Raw genomic sequence first — 21569 nt, 5'->3', positions numbered from 1 at the left:
GCGAGAAGCGGCGCGGGCGAGCGATGTGCTGGCCGCGGCTTCTCGCCACCCCCATTGGCCCGGGATGGCAAACCGCGGCCAGTGGGGGCCGCGATCGGCCAAACCTGCCGCGTCAGCAGGTAAATAAAACTGGCCCGGCCCGCCAGGGTGCTTACCCTGGCGAGCCGTGTGCCAAACGTTGCCGACCCCTGCTCTAGAAGGACCAAAATAATTCTTAAATGTAATGGCTTATAAATTATTGTGTTTCCCCACTGCAGCTATGAAGCCAAGGGTCAGAGGAAGGAGGAGGGTTCTGCAGAACTCTCTCAAGGTAGAGGTTATGGAATGTTTTCCGGCATCACTGATGGACAGCAAGCCTGGTTATCATTTTAATTAAATAATCTGAAGCCTGTTTTTATTCTGTAGGTTACCCGGCCTTACAAAAAGCCATTTGTCAGACTGTTTCATGTCACCATTGTATTTAAAGGATGAGAGATATTTTTGATTAAATGATTTTATTTCATGGTTTTACTGGCTTTGACATAAATTTCCACAAAGCCTCAAGGGTCTCTCTTTTTGCACTGTAGCATACATAGTCTTATTAGCAACTCAGGTGGAATAAAACCGCTCAGCTTCCATTCATGGTGCTGTGGCCTGAACTGCTCACATGGCACCCTCTTGAACAAAGAAATAACCCCACAGAACAATATTAAATCTTATGCTGTTAATCAAAATCATTAACATGTTAAATGGTATTACAACCGTACCCTCCTGCTTCAAATGCTTCTGTTAAGAGCAACATTTTACAATTCTTGCCCAAAAAAAGTGTCACTGTTTTATATTAGACTTTTTTTGATGGAAGCAGTAACTGCTATTTTATCTTTTTTATTTTTACTTCTAAACTTCTCTTACAAATACACATGCAAATAAGACACTTCGTGGGGAGTCAGCAAAGAGGAGAGCTGCAATTTTATTACATTTGCAATTTTTGTATATGTATTATACAACGCTATAGTGTGCTGTGCAATATACAAAGAATATTGCAAGGTGCTGTGCTTCCTCAACTCCTATTGGCTAATAATATGTTATCCTAATACTAAGTTATCACATAGTTTTAAAGGACTTTAATCTAGACTCTTACTTTACATTCACAATCATTGAATGCGAGTGTCCTATTATGTACTATACAGGAAACTGATGCAGACTTCCCCCCCCCCCTTCTTTAACTTTATTTTTCTATTTACCAGAATACATTTGCTTCTGCATCATTTTCAAGCAAATGGTCACTGCTGCTAAGAATTACATCCATAATGTATACCTGTTGCTACTGCTAATCGATTTCTCACTGATATTTATATAGTCAAAAAATGAACACCTATACCTTTGCAGTATAATTACCCATGCTTAAAAGGACTTATCTATATAAAACACTGGATTTTGCTCATTCAGGAGAACTGATTCAACTGAATCAGCTCAAAGCTCACCAAATACGAGTATCCCCAGCTGCCATATCACCTCAGAGCCTAGTAGCCCCAAGTTTAGGGAAATGGAAAGGTGGTTTAGCAACCTGTGTGCATGTACACACACACTCCTCTGACATCCCACTCACTTCTGTTACATGTTCCTTGGCTACAACTGAGTACCAGGAACTTATAATTTTGTATTAAGTACTTCTGTTTGAAAAATTGTACAGTATTTAAAGTTTGGGATAGCGGATGGGCAGTGGGAATGTGAGTGCATGTTAAAGGTGGCTTAAAGACACCTTTGCAACACTCTTCCTTTTTCCCTCCCATTCTGGGCTTCAGACCTGTCCCCTGTTAAAGCAGCAAGGGAATGTCATGGCCCAAGAATATCCTGGCCATATTTTCTCTCTCCTAGCTTCAACCCTATGCCTCATGTCAGATGAGGGGTAGTACAGGAGCCACTATACCTGTTTCTCAACAATGTGGTTCTTGGACAGTGGCCAGCTAAGATGGATTTAGGGCCATTATGTGCTGGTGAAGCAATGCAAAGTGCCCCCAACACAGCTGAGACTCTGAGACAAAATATTTAAAGTCTATTGCAAACTTACTTAACTGACAATTCAGATGAGAAAACAGAACTTTATCAATCCATTATACCAGGTTCTCTATGTAGGGATCAGACATACTCTTATGCAATCATCTATATTTCATAGTGTACTATGGGACCCAGGTTTGTATAATTTTTGGTGCTGCCCAGAACGGGTCCAAGTCCTGCCCCCCACATCTGCCTTGTAAGCTGATTATTTTATATTATATATATATATATATATATATATATATATACACACACACACACACACACACACAATATATATATATAATTTTTTAAAAAAAAACCTTTAACCCTAACATATCAATTTTAAAATGTTACATTCTGCTTATTGGGTCAGATCCTCAGCTGATGTAAATCAATGGAGCTCCAAAGTCAATGATGCTATGCCAATTTACACCTGTTTAGGATCTGGTTCATTATTCCTATCCATTTATTGATTAGTTTAGCTGAACTCTTCAAATTTCTAAATTAACATGTCTAGATGTTGATGTGTCTATGGTACAGCAGATTAAACTGTTTCTTGGTTTTGTTACTTCATTGCTCCAATGTTTCCATTCTCCAACCAGCCCTGAAGAATCCCCCCCCCAAGGAACATCTGTTTCTTAAATCTCCACTAGACCATAGGGAAGAGGTCTCATCTGTCTAATATACAGGAAAGGTGGTTGTTTTAATAAATGTTTGCATTTTATTTTTTGCCTGCTCCTGTTATTATGTTCAACACTGTTCATTCTCGTACAGCTGTCCTGTTTAGCAGCACCTTCTAATTTCCAATGTGCAGTTGGAAATCCGTTAAATGTCCTGCAAAGTGACTTTCACCAGGTTTTAAACGACAGTTTAAATCACAGTTTGGGCCCAGTCCCTCTCCCTTTGAGCACAATGGGAAAACTCCCACTATCTACAAACTGAGCACAGTCAGGCTCCTCAGCAAGATCTAGGTTTGCAGGCTCCTATTTGTTCTGTGCCTACCTCTCAGCTGCTCTCATTTTAATCCCCAAGCCCCCCATGTTCCACACAAATTTCATGTCCCTGGGTGCGGGGCCGGCAGCAGAGCCCCAGGACCCCGGTCACAGGGCTGCCAGCAGAGCCCCAAACATTGGTGGAGCCGGGCCCAAGTTCCTGAATATTGGTGGAGCACAGACACCACGGACCCATACAACTCACTGCCTATGTCGTGTACACAACTGCACACAAATCCCTGAAGGGTGACCAGTTTTCTATGGATGAATTTAAAAGCAAATAATTACATTGAATGACCTTCTATGTGCTCATATATTAAGCAGTCCTATCATTCTTTCCTAGAATGCACCAAACCCAGGTAGAGATTTCTGATGGAAGTGTAGGTGACAGCTCATTCTCTGTAACAATTTCAGTTAGTAAACAGTCGGATGCAAGCACAGACTACCAATGTAAATTATTACACACTCTTTATTGCCAGCACTGTGCATATTATCTGGTCATCTTCTTCACTCAATATAACATTTCCTAAGTGACAGTGTATGCATACCAGACTTATTCTGAGATCCTCTGTTTTTCATCTGGGATCTGGTAAACATACTCTCTCGTTTTGCTGCAGTCTGGATGGTAGATGCACTAAAACAGTCTGTTACAGCAGAACAATTCAGAGCAACCCTTCTCTCCTAAGCAGTTAAATGGCAAGAGAAATGAGTGTGTCAAATCAGGTTACAAAAGATGGTACAGTATTAAGAAATGTTAATCTTCACACTTACCTATCCTGGCACATCTCTAGACATTTGGCACAACTTTCCAGTCATTTTAAAGAATTATATATCATAATATGGTCTGCACTTTTGATGCTTAAGAGTTTAACATGGTCACAGATGACGATCTCAATAGCTAATAACGCAGCCAAACCAATCCATTTACAACTAAATTAACAAAAAAGATATCTTAGGGTTATCTCCCCTGAATTACAGGATGACCCTTTGGTGACTTAGTCAATAGGTGAAATTGTAATTGCTTTTTCCTCTCTTACACGCACTTTCTTACTTTATCAGTAAAGACTTCCGAAGCAGACAGCTGGTGTAGCATAATCATTTACTGTTTCCCAGAGAATATATTTTATTCTACATTAAGTACTCCAGAAGTAAATTATTTATTCAATTCACTATATTTTTCTTGGATACAAGGAGAATAAACTAGCTTCAAATTAATGGGCATTCCCTGGTAATCAAACAATAATGGAATTCCAGAACATAATTTAAATCTGCTGAACAAAATCAATGTGAAGTTTAGCTGATGGTGTACTTCAAGTGTTTATAATGAAGCACAATATCGGTTTTCACTTTTCTTCCTTTAGATGTCTTCTTAATCAATATATTAATATTAACCATATTTTTATAGCTTCCCACCCAAGCTAATGGGAGTTTTGCCAATGAGTTCAGGATTTCACCCAATGCAAATCTTTTTTGTACTTTAAAAGACACCATGCCATATTCCAACACCCTCTTTTTTTCCAGCCTCTTAAGTGGGTCCCCTCTCAGTTACCTTACATACACTTTCCTGTGTAGTGCAACTTTAAAATACGTTAACTGGTTTCTATTTTGATCAGAAATTAGCGTCTGATCCCTTTAAGTCAACAAAAAGCATTCGATGGACAGCACATGGTAATCACTAAGATGAATCAGATTGTCTCCAAACTGAGTAGGTTTCTTCTGTAGTTAAATGATATAGTCAAATGGACACTTGCCACTGAACCATGTGGTTAAGAAATATCTAATTTATTTTCTCCATTGTTTCTTCTGACAAACCTAGAGCTATATGTTTATAGAAAGTAAATTCCAGACTCATAAAATCATTCCAGTAGCCCTATTGTTCAGAAGTAGGTGAAGTATCATTGCTTAAAAATTACGCAAAGGTTGATACACAGTATTTCCATATAAGCATGTCTCTAAATCAGTAACACTGACCTTACTGAACATCAAACTGATTGTCCTTTGTACCCCCGTACTATCCAAGCCCTGCCCTGGATTTTCTATGCATTATTCCATCTCCTACCTCCATGGTATGTGTCATCCTCATATCTGTCCTAGCCAGAGGACATCTGCAGACTCTCCTAGAGGCATACGGTCTTTAAAGTGAAGCCTTGCTAGTGATGATATAGATCAATTTTTCATCAACACACAGACCTGCTCCAAAATATCTATTTACTCTAAATCCTTCCATCTTTATTTTCCCTGCTGGTGCAGTCACTGCCAAGCATCTCCTCTTCAGCCAATACATTGAGTTAAATGGAATTTATTTCCCCAAGTCTTCTCAAAATAGAACAGCTTTTAAATGCATGATACTTGAATGAATTGAGACTGCATACATATGATATGAAATTCCTTGCACAATTAATATTATGCCATTAAAATCAACTCTCCTGATTTAGAGATTCAAAGAAAAATCAATATAACAAGGTCCTGTCCCAACATGCAAACAAGCAAAGAGAGCTAAAGCAGAGAAATTGAAGCTAAACTGTCACAGATGGAAAGCCCTCTTTGGAAGATAGCTCTTCTCTTTTCTATGATCATCTCGGGGGAAATGACAGTTTTCCTCTACAACACAAAATTGTTCTGTCTACATAAGGATTTCCAAGCAATGCTCATCTTAGTATTCTAACTTTATATTTGAAGCAGTGATATTGTGTGCTTGTGTAGCATGTAAAAAAGCCACATAGTATTTGCTGCAAGAATACTCTATATGTTATAGAGAAAAAAGAAAAATAAAGAAACCCAAAACAATGAAGCACCAATTGTAAAAATGCCCTACAGTAATTTGGTTTAATTCATGCTTCAAATATAATAGCTTCCTAGTTCTTTAATATTCTGTTTCTCTGTTAGAAAATGAAAAACTAAGAAAATAGGATTATAAGACCATTTCTAAACATGAGGGTATTACTGAAGTAGGTTAAAACAGATATGCATGCCTGGAAGACAAGCATAGGAAATAGAGTTGGATGGTGTCCAGCCTGTCAGCATCTGTGAATGATCCTAGTTTAGCTAAATCAAATCAGGCCACTGTGTCCCGCACTATACCTACTATCAATCCATGTAACAGAGAAGGCCATGCCAATTCAACACAACACTAGGATAATGAATCTGGGTTACCTGTTAAGGAGCAGAATTATGTTAGTAATTTAAAATCAGTCATTTCAAGTGCATCCCACAGGGTTATCAGCACAGAATAGTGTAAAGAGAAGCTATTAGCCAGTCCTGGCTGCTACTATTGTATCTTAAAATTAATAGATCACTACAACTAAAATTGAACTGACAAAGTGAAGGGAGAGGACATTATGCTCCTTGTTAAAGAGACTAGTTTAATATACAGTATATACAGATGAAGATGGGGTGTGTGTGTGTGTGTGTCTGTGTGTAAATGGTTTACTACTGAATACTGCATCACTGGTCACTATGGAAAATTATTCTAAGTCCCTAGAGTTTGTTACTGCTCTTACAGTTTGAGCATATATGTCAGCTTTTGATTTTAAAATGTTTTGTTATTTTGTTCTGATTGTATAAAATAAGGTACAGAGATGAGAATGATCTAGTGTCATTGTAAATTTTTATTCTTTGAAGACTAAATAAAAGACCATACTGTCAGTGGTGGGCAACGTGTGGCCCCATGGCCTGTCAGGGTAATCCGCCGGCAGGCTGCGAGATAGTTTGTTTACAATGACCGTCCGCAGGAGATGCTGGCCGCCGCTTCCTGCAACTCCCATTGGCCGGGAACGTGCCTGCGGACGCTCAATGTAAACAAACTGTCTCGCGGCCTGCCAGCGGATTACCCTGATGGGCTGCCTGCGGCCCGCAGGTTGCCCACCACTGCAATTGTATGAAATATATTTAAATAGAGTTTCGCAACAACAGATAAAATACATAATGATGATAAAATGGATGCTATATGGATAGAAACATCAGTTGTAGCAAAGATCATCCTTTTACTGAGCACACTCATTGTGCAAGAAGCTAATCACATTTAGTAACACAGTATGTTAGGCAAAAGAGAAACTAAATAGAAAGGGCTGGCTGACATCATTATACAGGCAAATTCCCATAGAAGAAACTGAGTAAGGACTTCAGGATCTGACTCTATAAATATAACAGGTGATAAGAATACACTTGTTCTGTGTCCAGCATTTTCACAAATGATATTAACTTTATTTTAAGAGAAATCAGTACAACACAACAAAAATAAAGCTACATAAGTAAATACATACAAGAATAAAGGAAACTATCGCGCCATTTATTTATCATGACACAGCCACTGCATTACCCTTTAAAGGGATGCTATCAATTTAAAATTTAGGCAATTTAAAAAAAATGAGTTCAAATTAGTTTCAGGTACTACACCTGTCTCTGAATCCCTTTGCCAAAGTTTGAGGATTTATAGTCAGATTCTCCTCTTTAGAGGAAAAAGAAATAGATTCTCTCTCCTTTATTGCTGTGTGAAAGACACAAAATAAGGGAACTGATTGACTAGGGGGAAAAGTGAATTTGTTTATATACAAATTACTGTCAAATGCACTGGAAAAAATTAAGGAAAATTTTCTCAATCTTCTTTCTTAGTTTGAGTAATCTTAGGTGTTCCAATCTAAGCATATTATCTAATTATAACAAGTGAGTTTTGGGGGACAGGGAGTGTCTCTTTACATGTATTAATACAGTAGCTAGCACTCTGGGGCCCTGCTCTTGTCTGGATCCTTTGGGGGATACTGCTTTGTAAATATTCTATACTAATGATAAAAATAGGTAAAAGTTTTAGAAGGTGTGATTTTTGAGTTGGTGTCCCTTTAAGATGATATTATGTGCACTTTCTTCCATAGCCAGCCGCCAGTGCAGAAAGACTGGGATAGTGCCAAGGCCCCACCTCCTTCCCATCCTCTCTGGTATGATTAGGGTTCCTATCAGTGCAAAGCCTTCCTCAATCCTTGCATACCCCTATGCACAAACACTGGGTTGTCCCTAGCTCCTGTATGTGAACTCTTCCAGTGCTTGTTCACCTGTGTAGGGACTAGCCATCATCTAGCCCTAAAGGATTCTTGTTGTAGCAAGAAAAAGATTCTAGTTAGCTTGTGCTGTTTAATAAATAATCGATGACATTTACCCTTAAAACATGTGCAGTGATGAAAAACTACACAGAAGGGGCAATGTTTATCTGTCAAAAAGATAACAAAATAATTTTCATGATAATGGGAGTGCTAATAAACCACCACATCGGGGTCTCCCCCCGGGAAATTATAGTCTCCTAAATGAATTTTGATAGTAATGTGTTGCTTATTCTAGCTTGTACTCTTTGTGTAATTGCTTTTCTCATTAAAATAAACACATATGCCCCATTTGTTGTATGAACTACTTCTGTTGCATTTTCATTTACTCATACATATACATTCATATTCTGTATCTACTCAACTGTACTGCTCACTGTGTTTTCTTCAGCACATACACACCTAGGCTAGGAAAAGCAATTGTTTCTAGGATAGCCCCTTTCTGTCAAATTAAGATCGATCAAATGCCTGCCATGATGCTAGTGTAGTAGTTTGTTCAATGCATATACTGCAATTATTATACATACTGTAGTTCACTGGAAAACTAATAAAAAGTAAGCTATTATATATTTAATAGTGCAATAGATTCTATTTCTAATAAATGACTTCATTTTCACAATGCCAATTAGCCATATGAAATCAATGGGTACATCAAATTTTATATTCAAAGACATTAACTAGAATACTCATATTACAGTTGATTAAATGTTAATTTCAGGGTCAGCCTATGTAACATTAAGGTTACAGATGCATTTGATCAAAAGAGATATTACAGGTGTAAAAGCCAAATAGAATAGTTTCAGATTCCTGATTGATTATTATGGGGTTTAAAACATGCACAGCATGTTAAAACAAATTAAGTGACCAGCTTTCCCAAGAACAAATGACACTTTTCAGCTCAATACAAACTTTATTTTCTTCTGAAGAATTTGACTTTTGAGATTTTGGTTTTGATATATGCCTCTAGAAGGCTAAATTGGAATGTACTGTACTAGTGGTACTTCAGGGGCGGAAGCAAATATTGGAGTTTCATACCCATCCATCATTTACTATATAGTATAATTATTATTTAGGCAAGTATCTTTAAGACAACTTACGAAAACAAAGCGTAACACTTGGTTGGAAAACAAAGGACTAGCAGAAAATTAGTCAGGCAATCTGCATTATCAATTAGCCATAGGCTGACCACTGACTGGTATGTGCACCTTTAAAAAACCATAATAATATTTGTTCACTCACACCGGATTGATGTAAGGGTTTATTCTGTGTGGTACTCTACCCATAGGTGTCCCTGGGGACTAACCAACATCATATAATTAATATCTGCTTAGAAGACTTCTCACAGTACACACACACACACACACACAGATTTTTTCTTCCCTAGAAGTTCATATTGTTATTTTTTCTAACAAGTGGTGAATTGGAGAAGAAACTGAATCAATCATTCCTTATTCCATTCTCACATTGTTAAATGTCTCTCGGACCTCTCTACTTCTGCTAAACATACCATATGCATAAAGACAGAATTTTTCTATATTTATGCACTAAGATGACAGGAAAAATAATTCAAAGCGAAGTTTCTGGATTCCCTCCAGTAACAAAATCTGAAACACTCTGAATAGAGGATGAAAATAAGTGTTTTATATTAAAATGACCAGTTTACAATACCTTAAGAAGTCTGACGGATGGGAGAAAAGCAGCATGGCATAGCTTCCGAATGGTCCAGTTTAGTGGTCGGGGAGCATCAGTTTGACTCATGACCCTCTAAAAATTCCACTGGAAAATGATCTGCAAACCTTATAATGCCTACAAAACAAATGGTCCTCCACAGTTTTGACATCCCATTTTCATCATGTCCACACCTGCAATTCCGTAGGACAGATGCTTCCTGGAACTTGGTTGGAAGGCTGGCAAAGTGGATTTGCCTTAGCCACTGATCCTCCTTAAGAAAGCAACCTCCTGTCTTGGAGCAGTAGTGCTCATGCATACCAAATGTGGCTGAATGGAAGCAATCAGCCTGCTGCTCAGGGGAGGGCTGCACCGTTTTAAAGGAAAGGGAAAGCCTGCACGAAAAAACCTGCAGTAAGAACTGCTTGTTCTCTTTCTCACACTGTTCAGAGTACGGGCAGGTTAGACATTCTGAGGGAATCCGAGCCATTTGCTTTTCCTCAGATTTTTTTCTTTTTGTGTGTGTGTGTGGGAGAGATGGCAGAATGGAATGAAAGAATATAAATAAAGCAAGCGATAGGGTACTTCCACTTTCCTTCACAAAGCATTGTGAGGAGAGATAAACCAGCATGAGGGGAGGGGCAGACATTCAGATAGAAGAAAGATAGCTCTGCCTGATAAGACAAAAACTACTTCTTCCTTGATTTACCTGGCATAATGAATTGAGAGAGATTGTGAAACATAAATTTTATTGCCCTGTCATATTGCAGAAAATTATCAGCAAGTGAGTGGGATTATGTCCTGATATAATGCACTTTTTAAAAATTAAGGGTCTGTTGAGAGATAAGTCCTCTGAGGAAAATACTTAAGGGCACAGGTAGGCAGACTGCGGGCCAAATCCAGACCACCAGACACTTTTGAACAGACCCCAAAAATCTTTTTACTTATTATCATCATTTTTTATTTTCTTCTCTGGAGTCAGTACCTTGAGTATACCTTGACCAATACATTTGGACCTTGACAAAAAATAATTGACTACCCATAAAGGTATTTCGCTTTTACTTTATAATTTACAGATACAAGAGGTGTATACTGCTGGAACACTTATAGTAAGGTAGAATCCCATTTGAGATAATTCATGGTTTGCCCAATTAACAACACTTAAAATGTGCTTTAGCTTTTGTAATACAGAAGGTGAAGTACCCTTTATTTTATTTTAACAAAGGTTACATTGGTGACTAGTTAAAATGATAAAGGTTTACAGCAATTTGGGCTCTGGTAGTTGGAATTTTCCAAAGTGACAGGAATAACCAGTTACTTTTAATCAGAATATGGAAGGGGATAATCAGCCCCTTTTTAACAGCAACATTTTCACTCTCTCCTCTCCTAAGGCTCACAGTAGATCATATTTATTCAATTTGGGGACATTTGGCAAACTTAAGGCATTTTCATGTTCCATTTTACACATCTCTCTCCTTATTAAGGACATTGTTTCTCTATTCAGAATTATCTAAACCTATCATTCCCATATTCCACAGCTAAAGCTGACAAAGTCTCCAAAAGAGAGAAACAAGAGAAAGGAACAAAAATATTGTAATGACCCCTTAAGGATTTGGCACAGTTCAGTTAACATTATTTTTGTGAGGCTGTGCTAATAGGCACATTTTATAGCTTTCTATTTTATACGTATCTATGTGTCTATAATGGTTTATAATGGGTTCCTATGAGTAACACTAATAAGAGCGAACCAATATTTGTGGTCCCAAATCATAGTCTTAAATGGGCAAGCCTTTGAGAGAGTTGGAAACTCAGGACCTGAGCCAAAGCCAACTGAAGACAATGGGAATCTTTCCACTGAGTTCCATGGTATTTGAATCAGGCTCTCAATGAGCATCCTATGAATTATCCTCTCTAAGGCTTGGTCTACACTTACCCCCCAAGTCGAAGTAAGGTACGCAAATTCAGCTACGTGAATAACGTAGCTGAATTCGACATACCTTACTTCGAACTTACCGCGGTTCAGACGCGGTCCACACGCGGCAGGCAGGCTCCCCGTCGACTCCGCGGTACTCCTCTCGTTGAGCTGGAGTACCGCAGTCGACGGCGAGCACTTCCTGGTTCGATTTATCGCGTCCAGACCAGACGCGATAAATCGAACCAGGAAGTTCGATTTCCAGCCGCCGAACTAGCGGCTAAGTATAGACCAGCCCTAAGACATGATGCAAGGATATTGTTTACCCCACCCTCCCACTTTTGTGGAGGCATGGACGGCCCTCACACTGTGTATGTCTCAAGATCCCTCAGTAAAGCCTACAAATCTGGGGACATCTGTAGAAAACTGGTGCCCTGATGCAGAAGCCAAGTACCTCTATGATCCTTCCTGTCCCCCTCCCCAGCCCTTCATATCGGTATGGCTCCCTGAGGAGCTGAGCCCCAGTTGGTTTTCTAACTGTGCACCAACTAAAAACTCAAATTCAGGGGGAAGTTGAGAGCAGATTGTGAAATGGAATAAGACAAGGCTTGCGGAAAAATTATTCAGCAGAACAGCTCTGCCCAGATCTCACCCATAATCCTAAATCTGCAGTCCTAAATGTGCAGAGATTGATGAGTTTCTGAGAGGTTGAAGGGCTATCGAGATGACGGACCTGAAGCTCAAACGTCCTTTCTCCTGACAAAATTTGGGCCAAAGCATGTGACTTTTGCTTTTTTTTTTTTATCCCCTCCACAGTGGGAAAAGGAAAAGGGTGTGATCAAGCCCCTTTGCCCATGTCACACAGGTTTAAATGCTCACGCACTTTACTTTTTCAGTTGAACTGTAAACATAACATATAAAAAGTAGTAAAAATCTACCACTGATGAGTTACAACAACATTTCCTGACACTCTTAAGGGCTCAATGAAAGAGGCACAGGGGAAACCAGGCAGAAAGAACATATCTACATCTTGACATTAAATACCATGGTACTTAAATGGAGCACAGAATGATCCTTTTGTCTGCGTTAGGAAAGTAGTAGTAGATAAGTGCCGTTGAATGGTTAAACTGAGGGATGAGGAGTTTGCCATGGAAAGAAAGTAGAAAAACTGCAGCCTTGAATAACCCACCTTTTTCTCCAAAAGGCTGCAGGGATGCTCATTGGTAAGACATATACACCATCACCACCATAAACCCTCCCCACGTCTGCTTTTTCATTGGGCACCTGGTGAAAAATAAAATGGACAGATTGCACTAGAGATAGGGAAACTGGAAAAATGGTAGAATGCTGCCTCTCTCTTCACTGTGTAAGAAAGTAGGATAACAAACCTCTAAGGAGGTTATGGAGCAGAAGACACAATAAAAATATAACAGATTGTTTTAATAAACTAAAAATAGTAAGTCCAATGCATCTTAGCTTCCACTGCATTTTAAATGCTTGAGACAGAGCTCTACAAATGCCCCTCTGATACACACAGCAACTTAGAAGCCATCGCTTTTATATAGTGCAGTGTTTAGTATGCATCCATTTGTTTTCATGGGCCTGCTTCTTTACCACCTGGCCTCTTGTCTAGTCATTTAGACCTGAGAGAGAGAGAGAGGATGGTGAAGTGAATAGGACACAGGAATGGAACTCAAGAGATCTAGAGTCAGCTTCTGGTTCTATGGTAGACTTTCTGTGTGACTTTGAGCAAATCACTTAAATCTGCTCTATGGCTTAGTTCCCCAACTGCAACATGGGGATAGGACTTCCCCTATCTCACGGGTTACTGTGAGGATAAATAGATTAGTGACTGTGAGGCACCCAGATATAACAGTGATGTGATGAAGGTCATATAAATAGACTGATAGCTACCATTCTGATTGGTAGCAGCTAACTCACACCTTGAATAGCTGTAAGTAATCTAAGGGGGTGGCAGTGAACAATCAAGCTCCAAAGGCATGATTTTCAGAGGTGTTGAGGAGAGCTGGCTGAAAAATGGGACACCATTTTCATGAAAGGTCTCATGATTTTTGATCCTTTTTTGGTCAAAACTGTAATGAAAAATTGTCAAATTGAAGATTTTCAACCAGCTGTACTGCTGCATGCCTGCAGCTGTCATTGAATTCTGTTGTAACTGTGGGTGATCAGTTCTTTTGAAAACCAGGCTCCTTGTCTCTACGTCAGAAGATTATGGAGGTGCAACAATCATGTCAGACTTTATCCTATTAAATGCTGTTATACCATAGCAGCACTAAATGTTAAAGTTGCCATTGTTCAGATTAGAGCATTCCCCCTTTCAGACACATTCACTGCACTACTATTGCAGTGAGATCTATTACTTTGTCAATTGCCAGGTAAAAATCATAACAATTTAAGGCAAGTTCCCTTGCTGCCAAGTGACAAGAAAGATTTCTTTAGGTAACATGGCAAGTATTTTTAAAAGCTCTTCTATGTCAATTTCCATAATCTCACATAACAATCCTGTGTTCATAAACATCTACCATAGCACATATCCCTAGGTACAATACATGAAAGCAGCACATATAAGAATACTAAAAAATGAAAGAATGGTTGACGATCCATAAAATCCAAACTGGTTACAGTATATTAGTTGTGGCCAACCATTTTAGCCTGGGGGCAAATATATCAACAAGATCAAAGGGCTGCTGCTAACAAATATTTAAGAGCAAACTGTCCTGTTTCTTGTTCCCTTGGCATCACTCAGTCACCACAAATAGAATGGAAGGCAGTAGCATGCCCCCTGCTTGAGATTCCCCTCTTATTTTTTGCATGGAGGAAGTGTCCAGTAGGTCCAGTCACAGATCTGGACCCCTTGTGCTAGGCTCTGTACAAACATAGAACAAAGACTGTCCCTACCTTAAAGAGTTTACAATCCAAGTACAAGATGAGAGACAACAGGTGGATGCACACAGACAGACAGGAGAGCAAAAGGACATGCGACAGTACTGGTCAGCATGATAGGCAGCTGTCTCTGCACACCAGCTGCCTCACCATTATCAAGTTCTCTCTAAGCATGGGAAAATTTCCAGCAGACATCAAGTTAGCATAGCTGGCTCTTACTCCGTGCACCAGGAGCTACATAGAGAGAGGTGTCTATCAGGTGTGAGAAGGGCGTGCATTGTACTCTGGCTATCTATCCCCAGTTGATGTATGGTCCCTAGGGAAATGTTTCCAATTCCAGCTGGCACAAGTCAGAGAGCACTCTACCTGCTGAATCAAAGAAGAGTAACTGGCTGTTTCTGTGCTTCACCTCTTTTCCCCTTCTCCTGGGTTGTCCTGCAGTATCCTTTGCTAATGGGCACTCCCGTAAGCTCAGGCAGAATCATCCAAGCTCCTATCCTATCCTGCTCTCCCTGGGGCTCTCATAGTCCAACAGGCAAGCAGACAATCCAAGCAACTCACTTCTCCTTGTAATGCAGCACATGGTCAGCATGGGACCTGCTGAGCAGCAGATACAGAGAAGAGACAACAGCTGCTCAAAGCTTGCAGCTCATAAGAGAGTAACTCCTGAGGCTCCCCTGCCCACCTCCCTTTAGTCACAGGATTGACTCAGAAGCTTGAGTTTAAAAGTCACAGGGTTTGGTTTAGGAAACATTTTCAATTCATAATCAAATAAAAGTTTTCTTATTGACAACATTGTCCTCCAGTATTACAGGGTGGTCACCCCTGCAGTATATAAGTAGTAGCTATTGTTCACAAATACAGTATAGTAACCATCTTTGTTCAGTACCTTTAAATTTAAATTCACAAGATTCAGTGCTAGCCATTTTTTCCCACTTTGCTTTGCATGTTTTTGCATCCCCAGAAAGTTGTGTTCTAACGAACTGGAAATGTGAACATGCCACAAAAGTCATCTGAACTGCCCAAGTTTAATGTGGCGTCCATCTTAACACACAAATTGGCCCAGATTTACTTGAAGCTTGTGTAACTCAAGTGCAACTCAGCCTGTGTTTTGGATTTAGAATAAATAATTGATTGAAGTTTTGCACAGCTCTTGCTATTAGGTGTTTTTGGAACATGGCTTTGCTGCTCTTTCCTACTGCTACCTTTGCTAAGACGTTTCACAAATTCACTATCCCATACATGTACGCGCGCACACACACACACGGTGGTCATGTTATATTAAGACTACATAAAGTGTTGATAAATGATTGATGTTACAAACATGTTCTAAATCTAGACATTAATGTCATGTATTATAGAGTGTTACGAGCACATACAAATAAATGGCTACATAGGATCATGGTTATAGACAACCTATTGAGCAACTTGATTTTAACAGTCTAACAATTGATTAATTAGTTATGAAAATATCTATTAACTATTTATAAAATGTACTCTTAATATAATTTGAACAAAAATGTTTAGGCTCTTTGCTGTTTCCTTGTTAACTATATATTACTGAGTGCTGCTGTTAACATTAATAATTTGAATATTTCTATTGTATGCCTATCCTTCTAGGGTATTGAAAAGCTCGTCATATGTCCTCCTAATACTTACTTTTCTAGAATACACAGTCACTTCCAGTTTTCCCTCAAAAGTCACTTTTCTAAGCGTCTAACATGCTTTCTGCCCTTCCCTCTCAACTAGATTTCCTTTCCATTATTGATACTAATTAGCCATGAATCTAAGTCCTTACCCGAGTACTACGGTATTTTTCTGACTTTTGTTGGGTACAGTCATGTGACATTTTTATATTTCTTGTCTGTTACATTTTGTATTCTCATGCAATTACGTGCTCTCATTTTTATTATTTAGTACTTTGTATTTACTTGTCCCGTTTCATCTAAATATTGAAATGTTCTTTATCACTTAATTAAGTCACAAAGTTCCCCAGTGAATCATTTATGTTAGGTCATCTAGTACCTAATTTCTGAGATGAGTAAATTGAGAGAGAAAGAGAGAGTCAAAGTGAAATGCCTATATTAACACAGAAAATTAATAAGCAGAGCACGGAATGGAACCCAGTAAACTTCATTTCCAGTTCCTTGTTCTAACCATTAGGTTACCATGTTTCCCAATCAAAAAAGAGTGAACTTTTTTAGTCTCGATGACTTAGGTCACAATAAAGAAAGCAAAACAAATATCAAGTTTGCATACACGAGAGAGAAACAGTGATTTCCCTTGTGCTGTTATTCGTATGAAGTGAGAAACAAAATGACAACAGCCTTGCACTAGGCAAGCAGCTCCTCTGCATTTAAAGGACAGTGGACAGAGACAGAGTGACAACTTTCTGCAACATATACCTCACTTGCCTCAGTAATTTAAGTGTAGACAGTCACATTTAGTTCTAATGGAGTCCTGTGCCACATGACAATAGCAAAGAATTACAAATGCTAATGTTACATTTTCTTCTAACACTGAACAAGGAATTTTAGTAGAATAAGGAAAACAGTAATATCCATCTCTAAAGCTGTTCTGTCTCTCTACTTCCTTGTAGAGATCCTGCCTAGAAATTTACCCAGCTCTGCGCTAACTGACTTCTTGTTTGAGATTTAAACAGTACACATATGCTCACAGTCTCCCTTTATACTGTATCTAGCAGTGCCTGTCCAAGTGGTCATTCGGCACCTGCTCTTTGTCCATAACTGTGCACACACCATGCTTTTAAAATTTTATTAAGATGATCTACATCACTTTGTAGACATTTACAACTAGTTTGTCTACTCCTTGACCATGTGGATCAATGCTACATCCTATAGCCCATATCTTTTGCACCATCTCTACTCTCCCCAAGTTGATTAGGGACGACATAAGGTGTCTTATCCCAGAATGGTCACCTCAGACAACTTATCTCAGCTGACTATTCTCCTGTCACTATCATTGAACAAAAAAACTTCAGAAACAGACTTCAAAGAGAAACAGCAGAACTAAAATTCATTTGCAAATTTAACACCATTAATCTGGGCTTGAATAGGGACTGGGAGTGGCTGGCTCATTACAGAAGCAGCTTTTCCTCTCCTGGAATTGACACCTCCTCATCTATTATTGGGAGTGGACTAGATCCACCCTGATTGAATTGGCCCTGTCAGCACTGGTTCTCCACTTGCGAAGTAACTCCCTGCTCTCCATGTGTCAGTATATAATGCCTGCATCTGTAACTTTCACTCTATGCATCTGAAGAAGTGAGGTTTTCACCCATGAAAGCTTATGCCCAAATAAATCTGTTAGTCTTTAAGGTGCCACCAGACTCCTTGTTATTCTCCTGTTATCACTCAGCCCAGATTCATTTGATTGGAAGGTGGGAGAAGCCTGCTGCTCCCCTTGACTGTCACAATATTCATCTACCGGAGGATACTCATCTCTGTTAACATCTTGCTGTCTTTAATATTCAGCAGGGCAACCAGCTGACCCAGGAGTGCCTCTAGGTTGTTATTCAGTTAGCTGTGTAACAGAGAGTTTGTGTGTGTTCCATGAATTAATACTGCCAGAGAATACATATAGCTACGGGTCTGTTCCAGTAAACAAAATGGTCACCAAAGAGAAACAAAAAGGAACAACCCTATACTTAAGAGGAAATGCCTGCAGTGATGGATTGCATATAACAAGCAAAAGTAACCTAGGAGTAGGTGAAGAGAGTTTGTCAATATCAGTCTTTCACCTAAAGTCATATTGCTAACAACCAATATAACTACAAGTAGTCTTCAGAAAGATGGTAATATTAATTACAAAGATGTCCTGGAATACTATGTATTAGGAAGCACCACTAAAACCCTTTTTATGGATGTTTCAGACAGATGTCAGTTTTTCACAGATGTCAATGACTGAAAACTAAAATCCACTCAAGAGTTACTGTTACTAACATTCCATCATTACACTTCACGGGCATTTTGAGCACTGGTGACTGTTGTCAGCTAGTGCAAAGAAGCTTGGCCTGTGAAACAGTTGCTCCTCCTAAGCAAGATGTGGCCCAGCTGTAGCAGCTGATATTTTTTCTTCGCAAAACATCAAAGGACTAAAAGGGAGATTCAGATCAAAAAGCTTATAAAATAAACAAAAGGAAAATACGAAAAAATTAGAGTTAACTAAATTATGAAATAAGACCATTGTAATTTTAAAAAATATATACTTTATCTTTTTGAACTGTTATGAAACCTTACTGAGTTCTATGGACTTCAACTTTACATCTGTAACAAATTCCGTGTTCAAAATTTTACAATTTGTTACGCACATCTAACACTGATACATGTTTCCCTACATCCTGCACTGGAGAAATATATAGGTCTTGTCATTAAAAAAAACTATAAAAACACACTTGGATAGTGACACAAATTCTGGATATCATGGAAAACCATAACAAGAAAGTCCTTTTCATACCTTGGAAAATGTTTCTGTAATTACTTTTTCAATCATTATTTGTGTGTATTACAGTAGCAGCTAGGGGACCCAAATCAAAGATCAGCGCCCCTTTAGGCCTAACACCAGTCAAACGTGTAGTAAAAAGACAGTCCCTGCACCAGAAAATGAATTATCTATGTTTATACCAAGACACAATAGGCACATGAAACAGAAGAGCTAGGTAGATGGCAATGGGATGAAGCAACAGTAAAGCAAGCATGTTTTTGCATAATAAGCAGTAGTCTCAGCTTGCCACTTGCCTAACCATTGTCAGATGACAGGGTTCTGTAGGCATGATGGGAGATGGAGGTACAAGATGAGACCAACTGTGAGCATTGAATTACCAGAAGTCCTCCCAACCCTATACAAAACTTCAGTCACATGGAGAACTGGAAACACAGAAATGAACCACACTGCCTTACACCACAGACTATTTCTAATTCCATTTTGTAACCTGGTATAGCATATTGAAAACTGAGTTAAAATGATCAAATATCACTTTACATTTCGGGGCAGGGAGGGGGATTCCTGGTCCCGCTTGCAGGCAAGGGGGCCCAGTAGGGAAGCATGTGATCTGGGTCTTTCAGGAATCAGTCTGCAAAGAGCAAGCCTACAGCACAGTGTGGTGAGTTGTGCCTCTCTGTCTTATGGAACAGCTAGCTCTCTCTCTGTTTTTGGTTCTTGTGTGCTGCGGTTCTGGATTTTAAGAAATAAAAGACTGTGACCTTGCAATTTCTCTGTTTGTGTGCTGTGAACATAACAGTTGGTACAACACATAACAAGACCCTTGAAAAATCTGTGCTTGCTTATGTCTGTGTGATTCCCACTGTGACAGTAACACCCTATTTGGAATTGAACAGTTGATCACTAGCATGTCTAATTTTCCAGTAACAACAGTATTTCCTATTAGTAAAGGCAAAAGAGGCTCCATTACTGGTGGTTTTTTATGAGAAATTTGCTTTTTAAGGATTTGAAAAAATTTTCTTCTAAAAATCTATATGTAGACAGTATAGCTCAGTTTTTCGCAGGACCCAAGCCATGGAAGTCAGGGGATCAGCAATTAAACTCAGAAATGATCTTTTCTACTATAACATGTAAATTTCACATTTTTAAACTTCAATAAAATTGGTTTGTTTTTAAGAGCTATTAGTCATATTCCCAAAGCCTTCTTTTGAAATATATTACTTATGGGGCCTATTTACTGAGTGCTTCAGTGTGTAATCCTCTGCAATGTGTGCAGGGTAGTAATAATTCCATGTTAATAAGGTTTTAATTTTTTAAAATCAGAAATTAAACAAAATGTGGTGTAACACTGATTTGCAAAAGAAACTCTCAAATTATCCTTCTAATTTAGCTTATGGAACAACAATGGTGCTATAATGCTGTTCCTCATAGACTAAATAAATTCATTCATTTAAAACAGTCATGTCACCAACCTTGATGCATATTAGTCCACACAGTGCTTGTTTGCTTCTCTAATGAGAAGACAGACTGATTGGTTGTAGCAACCAAAATGAAAAAAAAAAAAAAAAAGGAAAGAAAACAGGGCAAAAGAAAAGGAAATTGGTGTAGATCAGTTGGGAAAAATGTAATTTCACTTCCTCTATTGCTTTTTGTAAACATCCTAAAAATATGATTTCTACTATCTCACTATGTCTAAGTCTTATTGCTATTATAAAACCTCTCTCTGATGCTGTCTAATACATTTCTTAACTGATCTATTTTATAATAAATATTAACTACTAAACTAATACATAGATTTACTTGAAAAGTTTCAGAAAATTCATTCTATAATCAAAGAGTAAGTGCTCTAAATTTTGAGATGGATAGTCTAATTTTCCATACGTAAGATGCTGAATCCCTGCTTTAAGTGCAAAACTCAATTAAATCACAACAGGTGCCTCCATAATTATAGCATTAAAAAAACCTAATAAAATTACTTTCTATCTTATGGAGAAAAATGAGAACATTTGTTGCAGGTTTTATGCCATGACAATCCTATGGGCTTGACCTTGAAACTTCTATTCATGAGAGTAGTCCTTATTGAGTATTTACATTGTAGTCACTGGGGCTGCTCTGTGAGCAAAGAATCCTCGTCTAAGTAGCCTGTAAATTCAAGCCAGACCTCTATTATCACTATGACTCTGAATTTTTAGAGACAAATGAATTCTTATTTCTGTGAATCCCATTTTATATTCTGTTAACAAATGGCTATATAAAGTAAACAATGCATTATGCCTACCAGGACAGATTCCCCCATGAGTTTGAGATTTGGTTCTCTATTTAAATGCGTTTAGCACTACTTAATAACATAGAACAGAATCTCTCTCCTTTGTGATTTATGTGCCCACTTCCAGGAAAATGAACTGATTTGGATGGTTTTGTTGACACCATGCTTTATGCCCCCTATCCTGTTATGCTTAAAGTTCCTGTTGTCAATAGAACACATACTTTACTTTTTAAATTTAGAGAAAATAGCCCTAGTGA

At 38.6% G+C, this 21569-nt stretch overlaps 1 protein-coding gene across 5 annotated transcripts in view; it reads right to left on the bottom strand.

Moving 5' to 3' along the window:
- Nucleotides 1-21569, bottom strand: part of TRPM3 (transient receptor potential cation channel subfamily M member 3) — a 595793-nt gene that overhangs the window by 377096 nt on the left and 197128 nt on the right. Inside the window, exon 1 of one of the 5 annotated variants that reach the window (XM_026652437.1) lies at nucleotides 9770-9859. The exons of the other annotated variants lie outside the window; for them this stretch is intronic. Within the exon in view, the coding sequence (XP_026508222.1) occupies nucleotides 9770-9859 (90 nt within the window). Of the gene's footprint in view, nucleotides 1-9769; nucleotides 9860-21569 lie in introns of those variants that run through there. 5 annotated transcript variants of the gene reach the window in all.

The sequence above is a fragment of the Terrapene carolina genome, unplaced genomic scaffold (assembly GCF_002925995.2).
Source record: "Terrapene carolina triunguis isolate 2854851 unplaced genomic scaffold, T_m_triunguis-2.0 Scaffold113, whole genome shotgun sequence".
Taxonomy (NCBI): Eukaryota; Metazoa; Chordata; order Testudines; family Emydidae; genus Terrapene; species Terrapene triunguis.
Note: the sequence above shows the minus strand (reverse complement) of the source record. Positions and strands in the feature narration are given on the sequence as shown.